Below are 19,520 nucleotides of genomic sequence, written 5' to 3'. Positions count from 1 at the left end.
AATTTTTTATTGTTGTCACTGTCTAGTTTCACAACAATTTGTCTTATATATTTACTTGTTGATTAGTGTCATTGGAGTTACTTATAGTATAAAGCTAGTGTAAAGCCATATACTATGAATATTTTTGTACAAATCTTGTGAACATATGGATTCCATTTCTTTTAATTAAGGACCTAAGACTGGAATCGCTAGATCATAATAAGTAGGAGTGTATTTCATTTTATACAGTATTTCTTTACCTAGTGTCAAAGTGTTTGTACCATGTACACTCCTACCAGACTCTGCAAATTTTAGTTCCAGATCCTCACCAACATTTGGTGTTTTCAATATTTAAATTTTTTTCATTTCAAATGTATGTGCAGTGATATCTCCTTGTGGTGTAAACACACATTTCATGGATATCTGATAATGCTGGGACATTTTCATGAGATTATTGAGCATTTATGTATCTTCCACTGTGAAGTGATTATTGAAATCCTCATATTTTCCAATTGGAATTGTTGTCTTTTTGTTGTTGATTTGTCAGAGTTCTTTATTATTGGTGTAAGCCTTTTGGCATACTTTGCAAAGATCTTGCTGTCTCTGACTCACCTATGCATTTTCTTAATGATGCCTTTGAACAAACAGAAAACTTTGTTTAAAATCTACATTATAATTTTATATTGTTTCTTTCTTTACCATTAAATCATTTCTGTCTCATGACTGTAAATTTATTTTCCTATGTTGTCTTTTAGGAGACTTGGGTTTCAATTTTTGGTTTAAGGCCTGTCTTGAGTTAACGTTTGTATATGTATGCAGTAAAGGAAACTACGTATTTTAAGTCTAGATTTTTATTTTAAAGAGAAAAATTCTCAAAGATGCTTTGTTTTTTCCACATTAAAACGATTCTTTTAGGTACCAACTCAAAGTAGATTTAGTGAAAGGAAATATATGTGTGCAGTTTGCCAAGAGCAAGCAAGCTATATCTCACAGAATCGATGGAACACAGTAAAGGACCTGCCTGAGTGACAAGAACTAGGATTGGGTTTCCATAGACCCCTGTCTGGTGTTTTCTCCCACTTGGTTCTCTTCAGAGGTCCCTTTTGTAGAAGCTTTGTTGTCATAGGTGATGAATCCTGTCAGCACAGATGTTCATCCTCCCAGTGTCTCTGTCATCACCATAAGGAAAGAGAATCTATGGCATGCTGAAGTCACATGTCCCTTCTCTATGCGCTCATGGTTGCTACAGAACTCGGAATCTGAGAGTAATTGAGTCTAGACCTGTCCCTGAGACAGTGTGTTGGGGATCAACCAGATCAACCTGATATACAGGACACAGAATCTTCTGAACATATGATCTGGGCAATCCAACTGCATATCCCACTGAACTACCTACTTTTAAAAAACTCAATTTTTTAATGTATAGGATTAATTTATCTTTTGAATGAAAGACAATTGAATATATCCCATTATACAGTAAAACTAGCTTTCTATTTGGCTTACCTAAAACAAAAGCATGATTCAGTGATTTTGAAGGACTAAAATGTATTCAAATTATATAAAGATAATTAGATCTCATCAAATGTCACAATTTGACAAATACTAGTCTACTAAGACAAGAATAACCTTGGGAAATAGAAGAGCAGTCAGACCCTTGTTTTCTCCTCGCTTTGATATCTTCTTCTTAGCTTTGTCAAACTCTGTTGAAAACAGCTGTCTTGTCAGTGTTTCAGTATGATAAAGCACTTGCAAAAGTGATTGAGGTTCAGTGATTGGGTCAAGATTTATATACCTATGGAGTCTAATAATTTTCCTGGGCTTCTATAGCAAGTCTGATGATGTTCAGCCCACAGGATTAATTGACAAACAGGAAGCAGTCCTTCCTGAAAATCATTAAGGACCACAGGGCTTTCATGAGAAGGGGAATACCTGAAAGTTCATTGTAGACAAATGACAATCTCAGCCAAAGTTGCCCACTTGTTTTTTCTTTGAAGTGTGGTTGAATAAAAGGCTGGCCCCACAGAGAGGCTTCAAATGGTAATGTAATCGACAGCATTTGATTTTCCCAGGTTGGATTCTCTAAATGAACTAAATATTAAAGTAGTATTTCAGGAAAGCTTTTATCTAAGCTTAAAAATAAGCCCATAGGAGAACAAGGCTGGAGGGACTCTATAAATCTTAGGCACAAAGATTGTTTCCCTATTATGGGAGGAGATTCAGGTGAGAATTCCCCCATCCGGGCTTGATAGTCTTTCTGAATCCTCAGAACTTCAGTCTTGTCTCTCCATTATGTGCAGAACTTCTCCTTTCTTGCTCCCCCTGCCTTTGGGAAGAACAATCCAATTATATCTTAGACTTAGGTATGGAAATCCTCTTGGTATCACTTTTCAAAACAAAAGTTTACTGTGGACAAGAGATGGGGGGGGCACGCCAAAAGGTTCCACGTTAAGATATTTATAAGATCAAGTTTAAAAAGTGTTTTATCTATTATTTTTATTCTACATGTATGAGTGTATTGCCTGCATGCATATAAGTGCACCCCTGTCGTGCAGTGCCCTGCAGAGGTCAGAAGAGAACATTGGGTCACCTGGAACTGGAGTTACAGACGGCTGTTAGCCATGTGGGTACTGGGAAGTGAATCGATGTCCTCTGGAAGAACAGCAAGTGCTCTTAACCACTGAGTCATCTCTCCAGCCCCTGTAAGGTCCAGTTTTGGATATTATTTGAAGAGTCTGATCACAGATTGATTTACTTTATATAAGACAAGTATTCAACTCATACTTGCTTTTCCTTGCTTTGAATTTTTCTTCTTTTTTTCCTTGTGGCAATAGGATGCAGAAGTATTTGTCACATTATAGTTTTCATACTACTGTTCTTTCCAGTAAAAGAAGCTGGCTTCTTCTTTTCTTATTTCAAGAACAGCTCAGTTTCAAGTGCTATTTAAGGGATTCTTCAGTTCCTAGTTTATTTACAGAATTCCAGTAACAAAATCTCCCTCTCCTTTCCATAGGTGATCGACTGACTGTGAGTGCCTGGATTGAGGCATTTAAAGGGCACCTGGGGGTGTACCCAGGTGATTAGTAATGTCTGTTATTAGCTCAAAGAGCTGTAGTAAAGCTGCCATGTATCTGTCGGTTCCTTTTCAATCCATCAACAGTAAAGCCTTTGTTTTGATATGATTCGTCTCTTTTGAGTCGATCTGTACTGGGAATTTCAACCGTCTTTTTCACTCTTCCCTCAGACAAGGACATGTTGGTAGAAAGTACTTCTAAGTACGAGTTAAAATACTTTCTTCTTGAGTTGAATCAATACCTCTTTAAAAGGTAGCATGTTCTCTCTATAAATATTAAATATACAGCATTAGATATGCAATAAGTAAAAGTAAATAGTTTGTAAAGAGGTTATGTTTCTATAGTTTGCATGTTGAGTCATTTTAAATTATCATGAAAGTAATTATGAAAATATTGGGGTTTAAAACAATGTGGATTGATGCTTCTGATCTATCTCAACATATACTTCCTTTTTACAATTTCCTAGTCTCTGACATTTTGGACAGTTTAATTTCAAATGAATCAAGCAACAGGACTTTTTTGTTTTCTCAGGAAGAGAGTTGCATATTTACAGTTACTAAAGTTCCACAGTGTGTCCTTTTGATGGCTGTTTAAGCTTTTCATTCATAACTACTCTACTCAATTTTTCTTGATTTTTCTGCATCCATGTTAAAGAACTGCTTACTTTAAAATTAGTATTAATAATAAATACTAAAATAATTAGTATTATTCAGTGAAACACACAACAATGTAGTTTCCTCAATGATTTTTAAAGGTTGGTTTCACTTTAAAGTGTTACATTTGAATCAGGCTCAGCTGGGAGAATTTCTGTGATAGTGCTGCATTGTCGTCTAACAACTTCAAGTGACCTGGGAGCCTTGCATGCTTGGACTTCTTGAAGCTTCTCAGGTCAATTCCTGTAGGCTCCAGAAAATAACTTAATCTTTCATTTATTTATTCATCAGTTTGCTATTTACTCAAAAAAATCTTTGAGTGTTCACTAAATGCTGGTTAGTGGGTGGTTCCAGAGAGCTCAGTCTTTCAAGAAACTATGCCACAGAAAATTCAAAGCATATGGCCACAAGTGACAAAGATATTTATAAGGCTTTCCAGAGTAATTTTGCACACATCCAATAATCACCTTTTTCAGGGGCATGGCAACACAACAAACTTCTCTGTAGGATGATCCACTACACACACACACACACACACACACACACACACACACACACACACGACCACAAATAGAAAACATTTGACTGAATGCTAATCTATCTTATTTTCAAAAATATCACTTTGTTTCATAGGTGTTGATGACATGCCATTCTGTAAAATATGTTACTAATATTTTCTTGGATATATTTCCAAAGTCCAGCATATAGGCTTTCTATGCAGTTCACATTATAAACACACAAAGAATGAGGCACTATTTGCATAAAACGAGCATGTATATGTGACATGTATGTGTATATGTTATGTGTGCATATATTCAGGTGTATGGGGGGCATATACATTTGAGTCTTCTCCCTAAAGAATAAACCTGTGTTGAGGCAAAATATTTGTTTTTTTTCTCATTTTTGAAATGCTGTGTCATATTACTAGAACACATGCCCATAGACATTGGCAGAGACTTCAGAATAGCTGACATTATGACTCAAAGATCATAAAATGGTGTTACCACACAGTTCTTGACTGTGCTTTTATTACAGTCTGTGCATTATGGATATTTTATCATTTCGTACACTATTTCTTCAATAATTATAACTGGGCACCTGATTTATAACCCTAAAACTCTTTCAGGAATCTAAATGTTAAATAATTTCAGGGTAAAAACAACACAGGTGAGTATTTTTTTTTTCATGTGAATCAATCAGCCTTGACTTGATTTGAAATGTCCAGGCACCTACTTCAGCTCCACTGTGATCAATCATTGAAAGAATGTTGTATCCTACTAATTCTATCTTTTTTCCACCCTCTAACTCCATCTAGATTTCCCCTGGTTGTTCTTTGTCTTTTATTGTGTGTGTATATGGATGTGTATGCATGCATGTTCATATTCATATGTGAGTAAGGGTATGTGTGTGCCACAGAGCACCTGTGGAGGACAGAAGATGGCCTCAGGTGTTGGTCCTGACCTTCAAATGTGTTTGAGGCAGGGTCCCTTTCTAGCAGGGGCATGAGCTTCCAAATCTTCTCTTGTGTCTGCCTTCCATTTTCCATAAGCACACTGAGATTACAGATCTTTTTTAATTTATTATTTTAACTTTATGTGTATGAGTGCATTGCCTGCAGGTATGTGAGTGCACCTGTGTCATGCAATGCTATGAAAGTCAGAAGAGGGCTTCAGATTCCCCTGGAACTGGAGTTAAGGACAGTTCATAGCCTCCATGTGGGTGCTGGGAATTGAACCTGGGTCCTCTGCAAGAGCAGTCAGTGCTCTTAACCCCTGCGCCATCTCTCCAGCCCGAGATTACAGGTCTTATGTGGGTTCTAGGGAACTGACTCTGGTCCTTATGCTTGTACAACAAGCATTTTATCCACTGAGCTCCAGCTTTCCTGGTTGTTCCTAATGCTGAGTCCACTCCCCCCACCCCACTTTCTGTGTGTGTGTGTGTTTACATGCACATGTGTGCACTTCCTAATGCTGAGTCCACTCCCCCCACCCCACTTTCTGTGTGTGTGTGTGTGTGTTTACATGCACATGTGTGCAAGTGCACATTTGTAGGTACATGTGCATATGGAGGGACAATATCGGATGTCATCCTCAGGAACCCCACCCACCTCCTTTGAGACAGGGTCTGGCTACTAAGTACCAGGAAATTGCCCCTTTTCTGCTTCCCCAGTGCTGGGAATATAAACATGGACCACTGTGCCCAGCATTTTTATGTGGATTCTGGGAATTGAACTTGGGTTTTGCCATATCAGCACTTAAGTGATTGAGCTGGCTCCATAGTCCCAAGTTCATCTCTCTGATCCTCACTACCAGAAGAAGAATGTGGTGCTCCATGAAGAACTCTCTTATTGCCACGAACCGAAGATCTATTCAACCCCTCCCCACCTTGCAGGTTGAAGTCCCAATCTCCAATGTGTTAGTAAAGAGGAGGCCTTGAGGAAGTCATGAGAGTTTGATGAAGTTACCAAGGCTGACCTTGTCTGATGGGATTATCACCCTTCTAGGAAGAGACACCAGAGAGTTTTCTTGCTCTGCCTCCTTCTGCGTTTGCATGAAGCAGATTCATGGGCGGCTGCCCGTCAAGGAAAGAGGCTTCAGAAAGAAATCTACCTGGGCAGAGCCTTAGACTTTTCCCCTCCAGAACTCTGAGACAATAATTTCTATGGTTCAAACCACCCAGGCGATGGCATTTCTATGAAAGCTTGAGTACAGCAAGACGCCTACCAATGTGCACACCTCATCATGGTCTATCCTTCTGACTTATTTTGCCTTCTTCCCAGCACACAAGCCCTTCTAATTTTTATTTCAGTTATTTATCTGTCTCCCTCTACATCAACACCATGACTTGGTATGTTGCAGTCCAGCGTGTAGAGCACAGGTGGTAGGAAGTGTCTATTGGACACATAGTTAAGGATTAAATATACTAATACTGCCTAAAAGCTAAAAATGACTGAAAAGCCTAAAATTAGAAAATAGTAACAATGGATCATGTAGCTTCAAATTCACACGAGACCTTGCTTATAAAGACAGCTTGCAAATATATTTGTTTACTAATAAAAAAGTACAGATGAAAAGATTTCAAGTGTTTGAATTTAAAAACTAATGGAGAAAGTGGTAGCTTACTAAAGAAAACAGGGTGACAACTAGCTCCTTTTCTGCTTTCATTCCACCACACCATTTCTTTACATAAGGAACAACGAAAGAATCAGCATTATAACTCTAATATCACAAAGAATCTAGTAGAGATTGCTTAGCACTGAGATGAATTCTAGGAAGTCTAAACAAAAAGTCAAAAGGCAATTGAATTTATTATGGTAACTTGAAAGGGCCCTGAGTTTATTCTCGCTTTCTTTACTTTCTTTACAGCACTTTTCCAACATTTCCAGCTTTAGTTTTCTTCCTCAGGATAGAACAGATCCTTGTTCTTTGGCCCACAAGAGTCATATGTTTGTGTTGGGGGTCTATGTGGCACGAAACCACGGGCACCCAGGCTCTGGGCTCAACCTCGCATAGTGAAATACTCATCCCATCACAGCTGAGGGGGTCCTCGGAGGCTGCAGACAGGCGTGCCCCACGTCACACAACTATGGAGCTCATGCTCACTGACTGAAGCGCAGGCATCCCATGGGGTTGTCTATGCTTTAAAAATTGCTCTTTCCCTTGTTTTTTACTTTCATTCCTTCCTTCCATCTTATCCTCTTGTATTTTGTGGATACATGCAGTTGAATCTATAGAGCTAAATTCAGATATATTACAACTCTGTGGCATCTGGCATTCTATTTATATGCATCTTTGGATATTTATTCTCTGTTCACATAAAATCACCATCTAAATACCTGCATGTGCTGGGAAAATTCTGTTAGGAGCATGAGTTTCCTTCTGATCACACCATGTGCCCCTAATTCCTCTCTTGCGAAAGATAATCACATTAATAGATGTGAGAATCACTTTCTGCCACTCTAATACAATTCAAAGCTACAAGCCCATCAAATGATGGGGATGGGCACATCCTTGGCCCCTCTACGATGGCACAGCACAGGAGCCCATTAAGGCTTTTCCCAAGAGTGATATGAAGAGGCCAGTTAATTTTTCAGTACTGCCTTTTATTTTGGCATGGAGTTGCCATGTCTTTACCTTGTTGCAGTATTGTCCTTGTGATGCTGATTAGTAATGAAGTTGGTAATTGTGTTTTGTAATCCCATGTACCACTCAGCTGCCATGGTCTAACTCTAAAGGAAAGGATTTGCCCAACTAAGATTCAGTGAAATCGTGCTCTGAGAATTAAAGTGCCTAAACTACTTGATTTAAGCTAATACACAAGTAGTTATATGTATTTACTACCAAGGCTAAAAGATGAGAATTTAAAGTCTATTCAATTTTTTTTTTGGTAGAGTTCTTTGGGGTTTTTGGGGTTATTCAAGTTATTCATTGTGATATTGCATGCTTACTGAAATCTCCATGTCAGAGGGAAAAAAAAATCCAGGTTTTTAAATTACATGGTATTAAATGCAGTGAGAAAGTGTACTTCAAGATATTCTTTGTAGGAATTCTGTGGTGGTTGTTACATAGCATCATCTGTCCATTCAGCTGGTGTTTACTGAGTAATGGGTATGCACTGTGAAAGGCATTGGAGTACTTAAGGGAAGAAAATCGTGATCATGAGCTCATGAAGCAAAGAACAACAAGCCAAACTAACAAACAGAAAAAAAAACCTGTAAGACAAACAGACAATCCCCACAAATAACTAGCAATTTAGGAAAATGTTAGAAAAGCAGGGGCCAGACTTGAAAGACAAAGAGTATCGAGAGTTGAACTAATTCACAGGACAAGTTGGAGAGGCTTGCTGAAAGAGGTGGATTTTAGGCTGATACTCAGATGAAAGACAGCAGGAGCCAAGGCAGGGCATTCTGGAGAGATCAACAAGAGTCAAGTCAAGACTCTTGGTATTAAAGGAGCTTGAGTATTTCCAAATTTAAAGGACGCTGCTGTGGCTATTGTGCAAGTGTGTGGGTGGGTGGGATTGGTCTAGGCTGCAGAGGTAAACAGGAGCCTGGTGAGTCAGAGCCTTAGGAACCACAAGAAGACTGGGCTTTGAAATAAGCACATGCTAAGTCAATAAAAGTTTGAGCCCTTATCTGATTTGAATATGTTAAAGATTACTTTGGCTGCTTTTGGGAGAGTAAAGTTTGGTGAGCGTGTGCCCATGTGTTTGTGTTGTGGTTTGAAATGGAAGCAAGTGAGACTAACAGGAAGGCTGTGAGAACTGTCTCCTCAGAAGATAATGGTTGGAACCCAGTAGACAGAGGGAAGGATTTGGGGACGTATTATCTTTTGAATTTACTCATATTTGATATCTGGGGTTGAGGGAGATTGACAAGTAAATGATCACTTTTGACTTTCTTGACTGGCCATCTGACTGTGTCAGGTTCTAGGATCAGCTTTGGGGAAGGATCAGATTTCAGAGGCAGATCATGTTCCCTATTAGCCACCCAACATAAGGCCTAATGCAACATTTATTAATTCATCAAAATCGATTGACCTTCACCCCACAGCAGTTGCTGTACTGGGTGTGGAAGATACCTGGATACTTAGTGTCCCTACAATTAGGGAACTGCAGAGCTGATCCACTTGAGAGTACGGGAAGGGTCCACAGTTAGTGATCCCAGTCCATAATCTTTATTTTAAAGATGAAGGTAGAACTTGATTCTATTTCTCAACAAGTCTCTACTTCTCTAGAAAAGTCATAGTTATTTTTGTCAGTATTTTTTTCACCTAGCCATAGTCGTGTCAGTTTTTTCCTTAGGGATATGATGAATCATTTTCATTTGTTTTAATAATCTAATTAGTATTATTCAAATACTTGATGATGTATTCTGAAGTCATTAAATTATTGCCAGCTTTGCCAGAAGTTCAGTGGGCAGCACTTCCCATGGCTTTAGTTATATATAAACAACAGAAGCAGAAGAGGCATAAACCATGTTCTAATACACACATATTTTTCACTAACAGCAGAAAAATGGGGAGTTGGTTGCTTGTATTTCAACATTATTGATGGTAGTTTGCTAATTACCTTGAAAAGCTTTAGAATGAATTTTTAAAAACTTAATAGAAAGCATCAATTTGAGAAGGAAGATTAAAAGGGCTCAAAGGAAAGAATTTATTTTGCCGTAATATATTATAGAGTTATGTGTATGTTTGCATGCATATGTGTGTATACATACTGTGTGTGTTAGAATGCTTGTTTTATGGTCTTATTTAACTTTATGAGTTGTTTGATCAAAGAATAAATAAATAGTGAAGGTATAACTTGTGCAGATTTGAATTATTTAAATACTAAGAGACAAGAATAAAGATTATTTAGGGTGGTCTAAATGAGCATACTCATTATTTAAATTATATAATAGTATTTATTGTTCATTTAGAATAAAGCTTACTTAGTTCAAGTGCCGTGAAAGAAGATGAAAGCTCCTGCCCTCGGGGCATAACAAACTTAAAGCATCAGGCATGATTCAATCTGCACACACAGTCACATAGAAGCAAAGAACGTTCCCGCAGTCAGTGGTCGCTGCCATGGGAATGCCCGGTGGAGAGGAGAGTTTCAAGATGTTCCACAGAGGCAAGGTTACCAACCAGAAGGGCATTTCTGCATCAAAATGGTTAACAGATACCAAAGGACCTGGAGAATAGTCAAGTGACCTAATTGAAGTCTGAAATAGGAAATAGTTTAGAGAGAAAATTGAAAGAAAAATGGAGAAGATTGACATGCATACCAGTGGAGGAAGCAAAGCACTGAGAAGGTGGTTGATATAAACAAAAGAAAAAGTAATTAGAACCAAAGTTCTGCTCCATTGCTAGTGAAGTGGGAGGATTGCATTCAAGAAGTCAATGAGACCCAGTGGCGGAAAGTTGGTCTCCAAGAAACACAGATAAGCAAGGGTTGACCATGGAAATGCGAGTCTTTGTAATTAGAACTCTGAACATAAAAGTGGTTGGAAAATTAGTAGCAAAAATAAGGCTAGTAAGAACAGAAAACTCCCTAGCAAGAATAGTCTGTTTCATGAGTTAACTCTATATTTATATCTTCATCTAAAGATACTGGGTGAGAGTGTACTTCCTACTTCCTTAATAAATGTTTAGAAATAAACATCAGCAAGAAATTGGGGGAAGCCTTTGAGACATCACACACACACACACACACACACACACACACACACACACACACACACACACACACACACACACAATCTCTTAATTCTTGACTTCTTTTAGACGGGATCTCCCAGAAAGCCTACCCTGAGCTCCTGCCATTCGAGTTTGTTACTGCTGCTGCTGATTTTCCCTCTCAGTATCTTATTTTCTTGCTATGTATAAAGTGAATGGCTTTGGATTTCTTCACTCATAGTCTAAAATCATTCTTCATTTGTCCTGGACCACGGGTTGCCCCCCTCATTCCTGAAGTTTGAGGGGGTTTGTGGGGGAAATGGAAACTCTACCGGCCAAGCAGGTTTTTTGTTTTCGTGTCTGTGTGTGTCTGTGTGTGTGTGTGTGTGTGTGTGTGTGTGTGTGTGTGTGTGTTCTCCTAAACATTTTTAGCTGCACAAATTCCTGACCAGCAGAGAAAACAGTCCAGTGGATGTTCTGGAGGAAGCAGGGGAGCTACATCTTGAGAAAATTTCACATGTGCAAACCAAATGTCTTCCATTGAGGTTTTTAAAATAGGCCCTTTAAGCTTTAACATGTGTGGGATAGTGCTTGCTCAGGTAACCACAGGCAGGCCTGCACATGCCCCAGCAATGAAGAGCAAACACACAGCCTTGATACTGAAAATATAGTTGTTTATGATCATTCTTCTAGAACTTTCTCATTCCTTAGTTGTACTCAGGAAGAAAAGGCTCTTCCTCCCCAGCTAGAGAGCTCCTTAGGAGGCAGGCAAGTACACGGAGCTCTCTCCAAGCCCCCTTTGGGCATGCCATTGGCTTGCTTCTAGAAATTTGGCCAGTGAGTGGATATACATTTTTCACCCCTCCTCCTCCTTCTTTCTTTTCTTCTCATTTCTTTCTTCTTCCTAAAGGATGGTTGTAGTTTAAAGAGAGTTGACTGGAACAGACCAACTTATTCTTTTTCTTCCCTTCTGTTTCTAAATAGGAACTTCCATCAGCTTGAAAATGGAGGAGAACAATGACTCTGCCGAGAACCCCCAAGGCCAAGGGCGGCAAAATGCCACCAAGTGTGGGTGGCTGAGGAAGCAAGGAGGCTTTGTCAAGACTTGGCATACCCGCTGGTTTGTGCTCAAGGGAGATCAGCTCTATTATTTTAAAGATGAAGATGAAACCAAGCCCTTGGTAAGTGGCAGAAAATAAAAAGTATTACAGATCCAACAGATCCAAGCAATTGATGGCGACTGAGGGACGTGGATCTCAGGCCATGAGCACCTTGCTTGCTGATTTTCTGTAGTTCCCTTAGATTTGGACATAATGAACTGCCTAACTGAGACCAAGAGGGAAATTATACTTGTCTAATATTAATTTGGGGTTTTACTAAGCTGGGACAGAATGTCTGAGTCTCTCGGGCAAATTTACTTCATGAGAAAATACTAATGGACATCTACTAGGGGATAGAGTTCATAGGCATAGCATCTTTCTTATCTTTCATAAGAATGTGCTGTAAACATATTTGACGGTAAACTGTAAACACGTATTTCAGTAATTTCTGAGATATCATTTGTACTAATTCTCAGAGGTGTCTCTTCCTTCCTGAGTCATGTGTCAACTACGAAATGATAGAAATAGGAACAGTGCTGATACATTCAGATACATAGTACGTCCTCCAGGGATATTTCAGGGTGTTTCTGTGGTTCCTCACTGGTCATTTTTCTTTTTTACTTCTGGATGCTTTTGGCCACAAGTCTGTAAGGAGAGAAAAAAGTCTCTTATGTTTTTGTAGCTGCAGGAAACTTCCTCAGCTTCAGTCACTGCTTATCAGCTGAAGGAAAGATGCAGACCAAGGCATCATCCCTGTGTCTTCCCTCCATCCTCATCTAGGGGATGTATAAACAAGAGAAGAAACATTCAAGATTGGCTTGTATAAACATCCCTAGCAACACGTTCTTGAGGCTATTTCCTCTTGTGCTAAAAGTTCAAGAACTTAATTAGGAATTTGGATCAGGACTCAGTCTCAGTATTTTCAGTTCCCGAGGCCTGATAGTTTCCCAAGGTTCTCATTCTTGTGGAATTACATAAAATGACAGTGAAAGTGTATACTCTAAACCTCAATCATCATTTGGAAATTGCTACGAGCTTTTGAGCATTTACCCAGGCTAAGAATTTGCATTTATTGTCTTATAAAATATTTAAAAATAATCCTACGAGATGATATTATTAACCCTATATTTTTTTCACCAAAAAGACAAGGCTTAGGTGAAATGTAAGTTGCCTAAAGTGAAACAGAAGACAGTGCCATGATTTAGTTCTAGATAAGTCCAGGTTTTTGTGGCCTAGGTCAAAGACCTCATAGTAATTGAATAAGAGAATCTCATGCTGGTGACAGGATGGAGGTAGCACATTTCCATAGCTGTTATTTGACTTGTCATAGCAAACCTGTGGCTAATATGGGGATCCTTGTACCAGATGACCAGATTTTGGCTTAGAGATATGAAGAAACATTGCCAAGATAATACAGGGGTCGGGGCAAGGCTCTGACTTTCTTTCTTATCTCACTCTCTAGGGCTCCTTCTTGCTATACACCATGTTTCATACTGTATGACACTCAGAGGAAGGCATTATCTTGAGTATAATTTTCACCAAACTATAGAAAGAATTAGGTTAATGTGGTAAATAGAACCTAGGGGATCTAATGTGGGGACTTTGACAGGGATGATTATGTTGAATAAAATTGAACTATGAGTGCTGGGTGTGGTAGTGCACACCTTTAATCCCAGAACTTAGGAGGCCAGCCTTGTCTACATAGTTAGTTCCAGGGCAGCTGGGGCTACAGGGAGACCCTGTCTCAAAAAGACCCCCCCCCAAAAATGAACTATGAGTAGGAGTAAATGTTTGATATCTTGAACTGTAATTCATGCGTGACGCTGTATAGACTAGGTTGTTAACCAGAATGGGTTCAAATTAAGTGATTACTTATGACAAGGTTGCTCCAGGATTTAAATAGGTCATTGGGGTGAGGGGGAGGCAAGTAGAGACCTCACTAGCTAAATGAATAGAGAATTGGAAGCAGAGCAAACAAATGTTGGGACTCTTCTAGGAGCCCAGAGTGTCTTTCCCATCATGAAGCAACTTCGCTGTTCAAGCTTGAGGTCAGTGTTTCTCAAATGTGTGAACTTGCAGGTGTCATAGAAAGTATACGTAAACTCCAGTCTAAGGAAGTCCACCCTAAATTGTTCAGAGATGATTTTATCATGTGACCTGGGCTATGGTCCTGTATGCCATTTCTCACAGATAATATTAAGTACTATGGCCGTCTTATTTAAAAAAAAAATTGTAAATCTGGGATGCCCCACTCCCCTGTCAGGTACCAGGCTCAATCATGCAGCTGAGGTGGAGAACCACATGAGGATGCAGGGTAGAGTCAACTTTTTTCTCACCTTCCACAAAGACCTTCAAGTAGATCTAAAAAGCAGATGTATGTGGAGTAAAATGGTAAAATCTAGAAGAGGACAATGAAGCAGAGAAAAAAATAGGAAAAAAAGAGCTTTGAAAGCCATCTCATTCCAATTTTGTGAAAAGGTAGTTCCACCTCTAATCAAATAAATAGCATTTGTTATTAATGCTATATACTATTATTTATAGATTTGCAGTATTTCAAAGAAGTTCTATTGTTTTATAAATCAAACATAGACCAGCACCACCCTCCAAAAGAAGATTAAAATTTTATCTTACACACGTTATTTAAGAACTTGAAATTAATAAAACAGCTAAAGTCGGGATAAGTAAACTTAAATTGTCTTTTTTCATTTTGATCATTTTTAATAACAAATGAAGCACCTAGGGATTTTGAAACTGTAGCTTTAATTTCAATCTCTTACACTGATGTCTAAATATAAGCATGTAAAATCCAGCCATTTATAAATCAAAAAGCCCTTATCATTATCCTCTGGAGCAATTCAGGGAATTCACTGCCCTATAAATGGATTAGTTCTTTTCAACACATTGTTTATAAAAATATTTTATTTATTATTTTTATTCTATGTGTATGAGTGTATTGCCTGCATGCATGTAAGTGCACTCCTGTCATGCAATGCCCACAGAAGAGGGCATTGGATCCCCTGGAACTGGAGTTACAGATGGTTGTTAGTCATCATGTGGGTGCTGGGAACGAAACCCAGGTTCTCTGCAAGAGCAGCCAGTGCTCTTAACTACTGAATCAACTCTCCAGTCCTACAGAACGTTCTTTAAGTGAAGGTAGATGGTTAAAACAGAGGTGGAACCAGGCCTACTCTCTACTAATTTACTCATCTCAACTCTAAATCAGAACTCTATTTAAACAAGTAAAAGATAAACCACAATAAATAAATATTCTGGATCTATAACAGGGTTGATTTTTCCTTTGAACCCATGGCCCTTAAACATTTTTGTTCAAAGCAGGCTATTACTAAGTTGCCCAGGATGGCTTTGAACTCATCCTGTAGCCCAGGCAGGCCTTGAAGTTGTAATCTTCTTGCCTCAACTTCCCAAGTAGCTGGGATTACAGACCTGTACCACCAGGCCCACTTTGAAATTTTACAGACTTAAATGAAAAATGTCTTTAAAAATTGTTACAACTGGAAGAAAACCAGTATCTATTTGTACATATGTATGTAACAGTCAAAGAAATTTGCTAATGCGAGACCAGTAAGATACTAGACATTCCAGAGCTCCTTGCTCCAGATAGAATGCGTATCACCTCTGCCTTTTGCCCCCGCCCCCCACTAATCCTCAGCTTTCATTCAGATTTACCTTTACTCAGAAATATTTCTTGTTTATATTAGTTCAATGCTTCCAACATGAAGATATTCTTGGTTTTCATATATTTTGACATGGGACACTTCAATAATACTGGAGGAAACATCACTAATAAAGTAAAAAAAAAAAAAAAATCAAGGTTTTAAGCATTCCTAACCAACTAGAAGTGTTGAGCCCAATCTGCTTTTTATCTTCTGGATTAAAAGGAATTTCTAAAATAAGAGGACAAAGCCTTTGAGTTTGTCCTTGAGCCCATCATAAGATTCTCAAAATATGTTAATGAAGCGTTCACTGAGCTCCTTTATAATTCAATAATCAACGTCCATCATTATCCTTGCTGTGAAAAATGTTCACCTATTGGGGGAAATACATAAGCAAAATTACTCAGGCTACCATGGAAACACTGAATGCTTTGCAAATGGGTGTAGCTAATACCAAGGGGAGACTGGTCATCTACCTGGTGGGCTTTGCAAAGGATGCATGTGGCAACAAGTGACCCTTCCTTAGGGTTTTGAAGGTTAGTGGGAGTTTTCCAGGTGGAAAGGAATTCAGAACAGAGGGAAGACATGAAGTTATGCAACAGACATCTACAGATGGATAGCTCATCTTTGTTACGTTCCTCAGTACTATGGCAGAATGGCTTACAGAAGCAACTTTACAGAGGAGAGGTTTATTTTGGTTCACAGTTTAGAGGGCATGGTCCATCATTGTGAGGACCCCATGGCAGCTGGGACCAACTCCTACTCATGGTAGTGGAAGAATCAGGTGGATGACTGGTCACACCCTAGAGGCAAATAGGAAACAAAGAGCTCAGATAGGACCCTGAAGTTGATTCATACCTTCAGCAATTCACTTCTACTAAATAGGCCACAGTCCCAAAGCTTCTACAACCTTCGGTCAGTGGAGGACCATGTATTCAAGTACACAAGCCTATGGGAGTCACCTTTTGTTCTGCCTTACTTTGTTTTGAGTCAGAGTTTCAATTCACTAAGGCTAATCCCAAACTTGCTATGTAGTCACGGATGATCTGGAACCGCTGCTGATCCTCCTGCCTTCAACTCCGATGTCCTGGCATTACAGGCAAGCACCACCACTGTTGGCTTGTGGGGGACGTTTCGTACTCAAACCATAGCAGCTCCATGTTTGTGAATGTGAAAACAGGGCAAGAAATTTAGGAAGAATAATGGGGTAGAGCAGAGGGTGCTGCGTGCTGGTTAGAGACTGGATTTTCTCACGGGCAGTGGGAAGCAACTTCCAGACAAAATGCACAAAGCTCTATCGTTCTCTTAGAAAGGAATATTGACAGTATTTCCCGACACATTGAAAAAGTGTTAATGAATATAATTTTCTTAATTAGGTTTTTCTTTCATCTGTATTTTCAGTTTCAGCTTTCTAAGAATGTAACACATCTGATTTGCTATATTTCAAACTTGATTACTTGGACGTACTATGGCTTTTCATGCTGTTATTCAAATTGCATCTTGCTTCCTGAATACTAAGCCTAGGTTGAAGGACATCAAAAATGTCACAGTCACTTCTCTTGCGTTTTTTTTTTTTTTTTTCTGAGCAAAAGGCAGTACCGCGGGATTCACCTCTTCCTAAAGATGGCATTTGACATTGACAGATGGTGTTTGACAATGACTTTCCAGCCCTGACCAAGGGTCTGTGGCAAGCTGTTAAAGGCTTACTTCAAAATATAGCTATTCATATTAAAAGAAATGAAGCTAAACACCATATTGTGCTGTGTACTTTAAATAATGAATAATTAACCTCATACCTCTAGTTCATTATGGACAAAATTTTCTCTAGAAACCACTGGCTACAAGTGTGTGTGCTCGTACAGACATATTTTATTGATAATAGATTTCAAAAGCAAAGTTGATTTTGATTGTTTCTAAAAGAACATGCAGAAAAGTGGTCCATACTGGCAATGTTTGAAAATACAGTTATGCATCTATGATTTTGTCACTCACAGGCTATTACTATCAACATTTCATATGTCAGATTTTTAGATGCTTTTCCTATTTTGATTTTTTAATCTTATGATAAAGTCATATTTTTATATGGAGAAAAAGTTAAAAACAACTATACAAGAGAGTATAAAAATATTTTCCTTTCACTACACAGCCTGTAACTTTGGGACAGTAAATTTTTTTAAAAAGTGTTTTGAACAGATTTAAACCAAATTCATGAAAATATTCATTTAGCCATTATGCATTAATAATCATAATAAAGTCATGAGGCTCTAATTGTATATGTCATGGCTTGAAAGTTTAGATGAGTTTGAGATAAAGATTACATGGATATTATAATTTTGCTAAAAATAAGGCAACGGGTTTGTTAAATTAATCCCTCAATATCCTTAATGCTCTCTTGGGCCCATCTGTCTTACTTCTTGCAGGAATTATACTGTAACTTAAATAAAAGCTAAGTCTTGCCTTGGGCTATGCTGCTGAATTCCTTCTACGTGGCCTCGTGCTAGAAGGGTCATGGCAAGTATCGATTTTAGAAACTAGTCTGAAACTTCTGAGCAAGTGGCTAAAACCCAGACAGACACCAACACAATTAATATAGTTTAGACTTTCCACTACAGATATTGACCCAGGTATATGGAGAATGCCTTTTCTGGGCATGATGAGGATGACACTATGTTAGACCACAATGGATTTTCTTAACTTAGAAGACAAAATGATTTTGAGTGAATTGTAACCTGGAGGCTGATCTCTAAATGTACAAGAATTGATTGCTGAATAAAGAGTGTGGTCTAATTTTATATACTTAATGAAACTCATGAGTTCATGAAATTTACAAATCTCTCAGGTACTTTATGTTCCCTCTCATAAAATAGGCACCAAACAAAGCCAAAGCCCCAACTAAGTGCTTAAAATAATACCGGAAACAATGAAACTTGAATTTCTCTCTCAAATCTAAAACAGTTCTATGCAGAATATCAGACATTTGATATTTAAAAAGACACATTAAATACTAATGCCTTCATAAGTTTATAGAAACTCTTTGGACTTTCCTAGAAATTACTATATCAAGAAATAGAAAATGTGGGGGTTCTAGAGACGATTCAGTGACTAAGAACACTGGTTGCTCTTGCAGAGGACCTGAGTTTGGTTCCCAGCATCCACGTGGTGACTAACCACTCACTGTCCGTAACGCCAGTTCAGGGTATCCAACACCCTCTTGGGCAGGCATTACAGGCATAAGATAAAATAACAAAAATAATAAATAAGACATTTTAAGAAAGAAATAGGAAATGTAATAAATTTAAATTATTTTAATCCACTATTCAGTAATTTCTTGTTGCTTCACTCTACACAGCAATATAGATATGACAATTCTCACTTCAGAAAAAAAAACTTTAGAAAAATTATTTCTGTTGAATCTTGGCTCATCTGTTTACAAATTGTGATATTTTGGGAAAATGGTTTGTTAATTTTAGTTTTAGTGAACTTGCCTGTATAATGAGATCATGGTAGCACAAACCTCATGACTTTACTATGAGGATTAAATGAGACTTAAGCTTAAGTACATGTGATCTTAGCCAAAAGGCTGAGAAGTGGAGAAGCAGTGAGAGAATTTATGTAGATGATTTTGAGGCACAATGGCGTGTAGTAGCAGAAATTCTGCCTATTTTCACACTACCCATTACTCAATGATCATTTTAAAATCCAATTTAGGTTTCTAATTTCCCTACAGGCATTATTTTAGGAAATGGAATATAAAAGTGAATATAGACTTTTTCAAATAAAGATTTTTCTAAATAGTTTATTTCTTCATTGGGTGAAAAGCTGAACAAAGGAGAAGAATCCACGTCAAGCAGATTTTAGACAGGCAGGCTGCCAGTGATTCTGA

At 38.3% G+C, this 19,520-nt stretch overlaps 1 protein-coding gene across 4 annotated transcripts in view; it reads left to right on the top strand.

The window, feature by feature from the left end:
* The window catches only part of Arhgap24 (Rho GTPase activating protein 24), a 482,355-nt gene that overhangs the window by 75,693 nt on the left and 387,142 nt on the right, over positions 1-19,520 (top strand). For all 4 annotated transcript variants that reach the window (XM_017802855.2, XM_029555325.1, XM_029555324.1 and 1 more), the window contains exon 2: positions 11,848-12,044. In XM_017802855.2, coding sequence (XP_017658344.1) covers positions 11,848-12,044 — 197 coding nt within the window. The remainder of the gene's footprint in view (positions 1-11,847; positions 12,045-19,520) is intronic.

This window comes from Nannospalax galili, unplaced genomic scaffold (assembly GCF_000622305.1).
Source record: "Nannospalax galili isolate Female #2095 unplaced genomic scaffold, S.galili_v1.0 scaffold405, whole genome shotgun sequence".
NCBI classification, from domain to species: domain Eukaryota; kingdom Metazoa; phylum Chordata; class Mammalia; order Rodentia; family Spalacidae; genus Nannospalax; species Nannospalax galili.
Note: the sequence above shows the minus strand (reverse complement) of the source record. Positions and strands in the feature narration are given on the sequence as shown.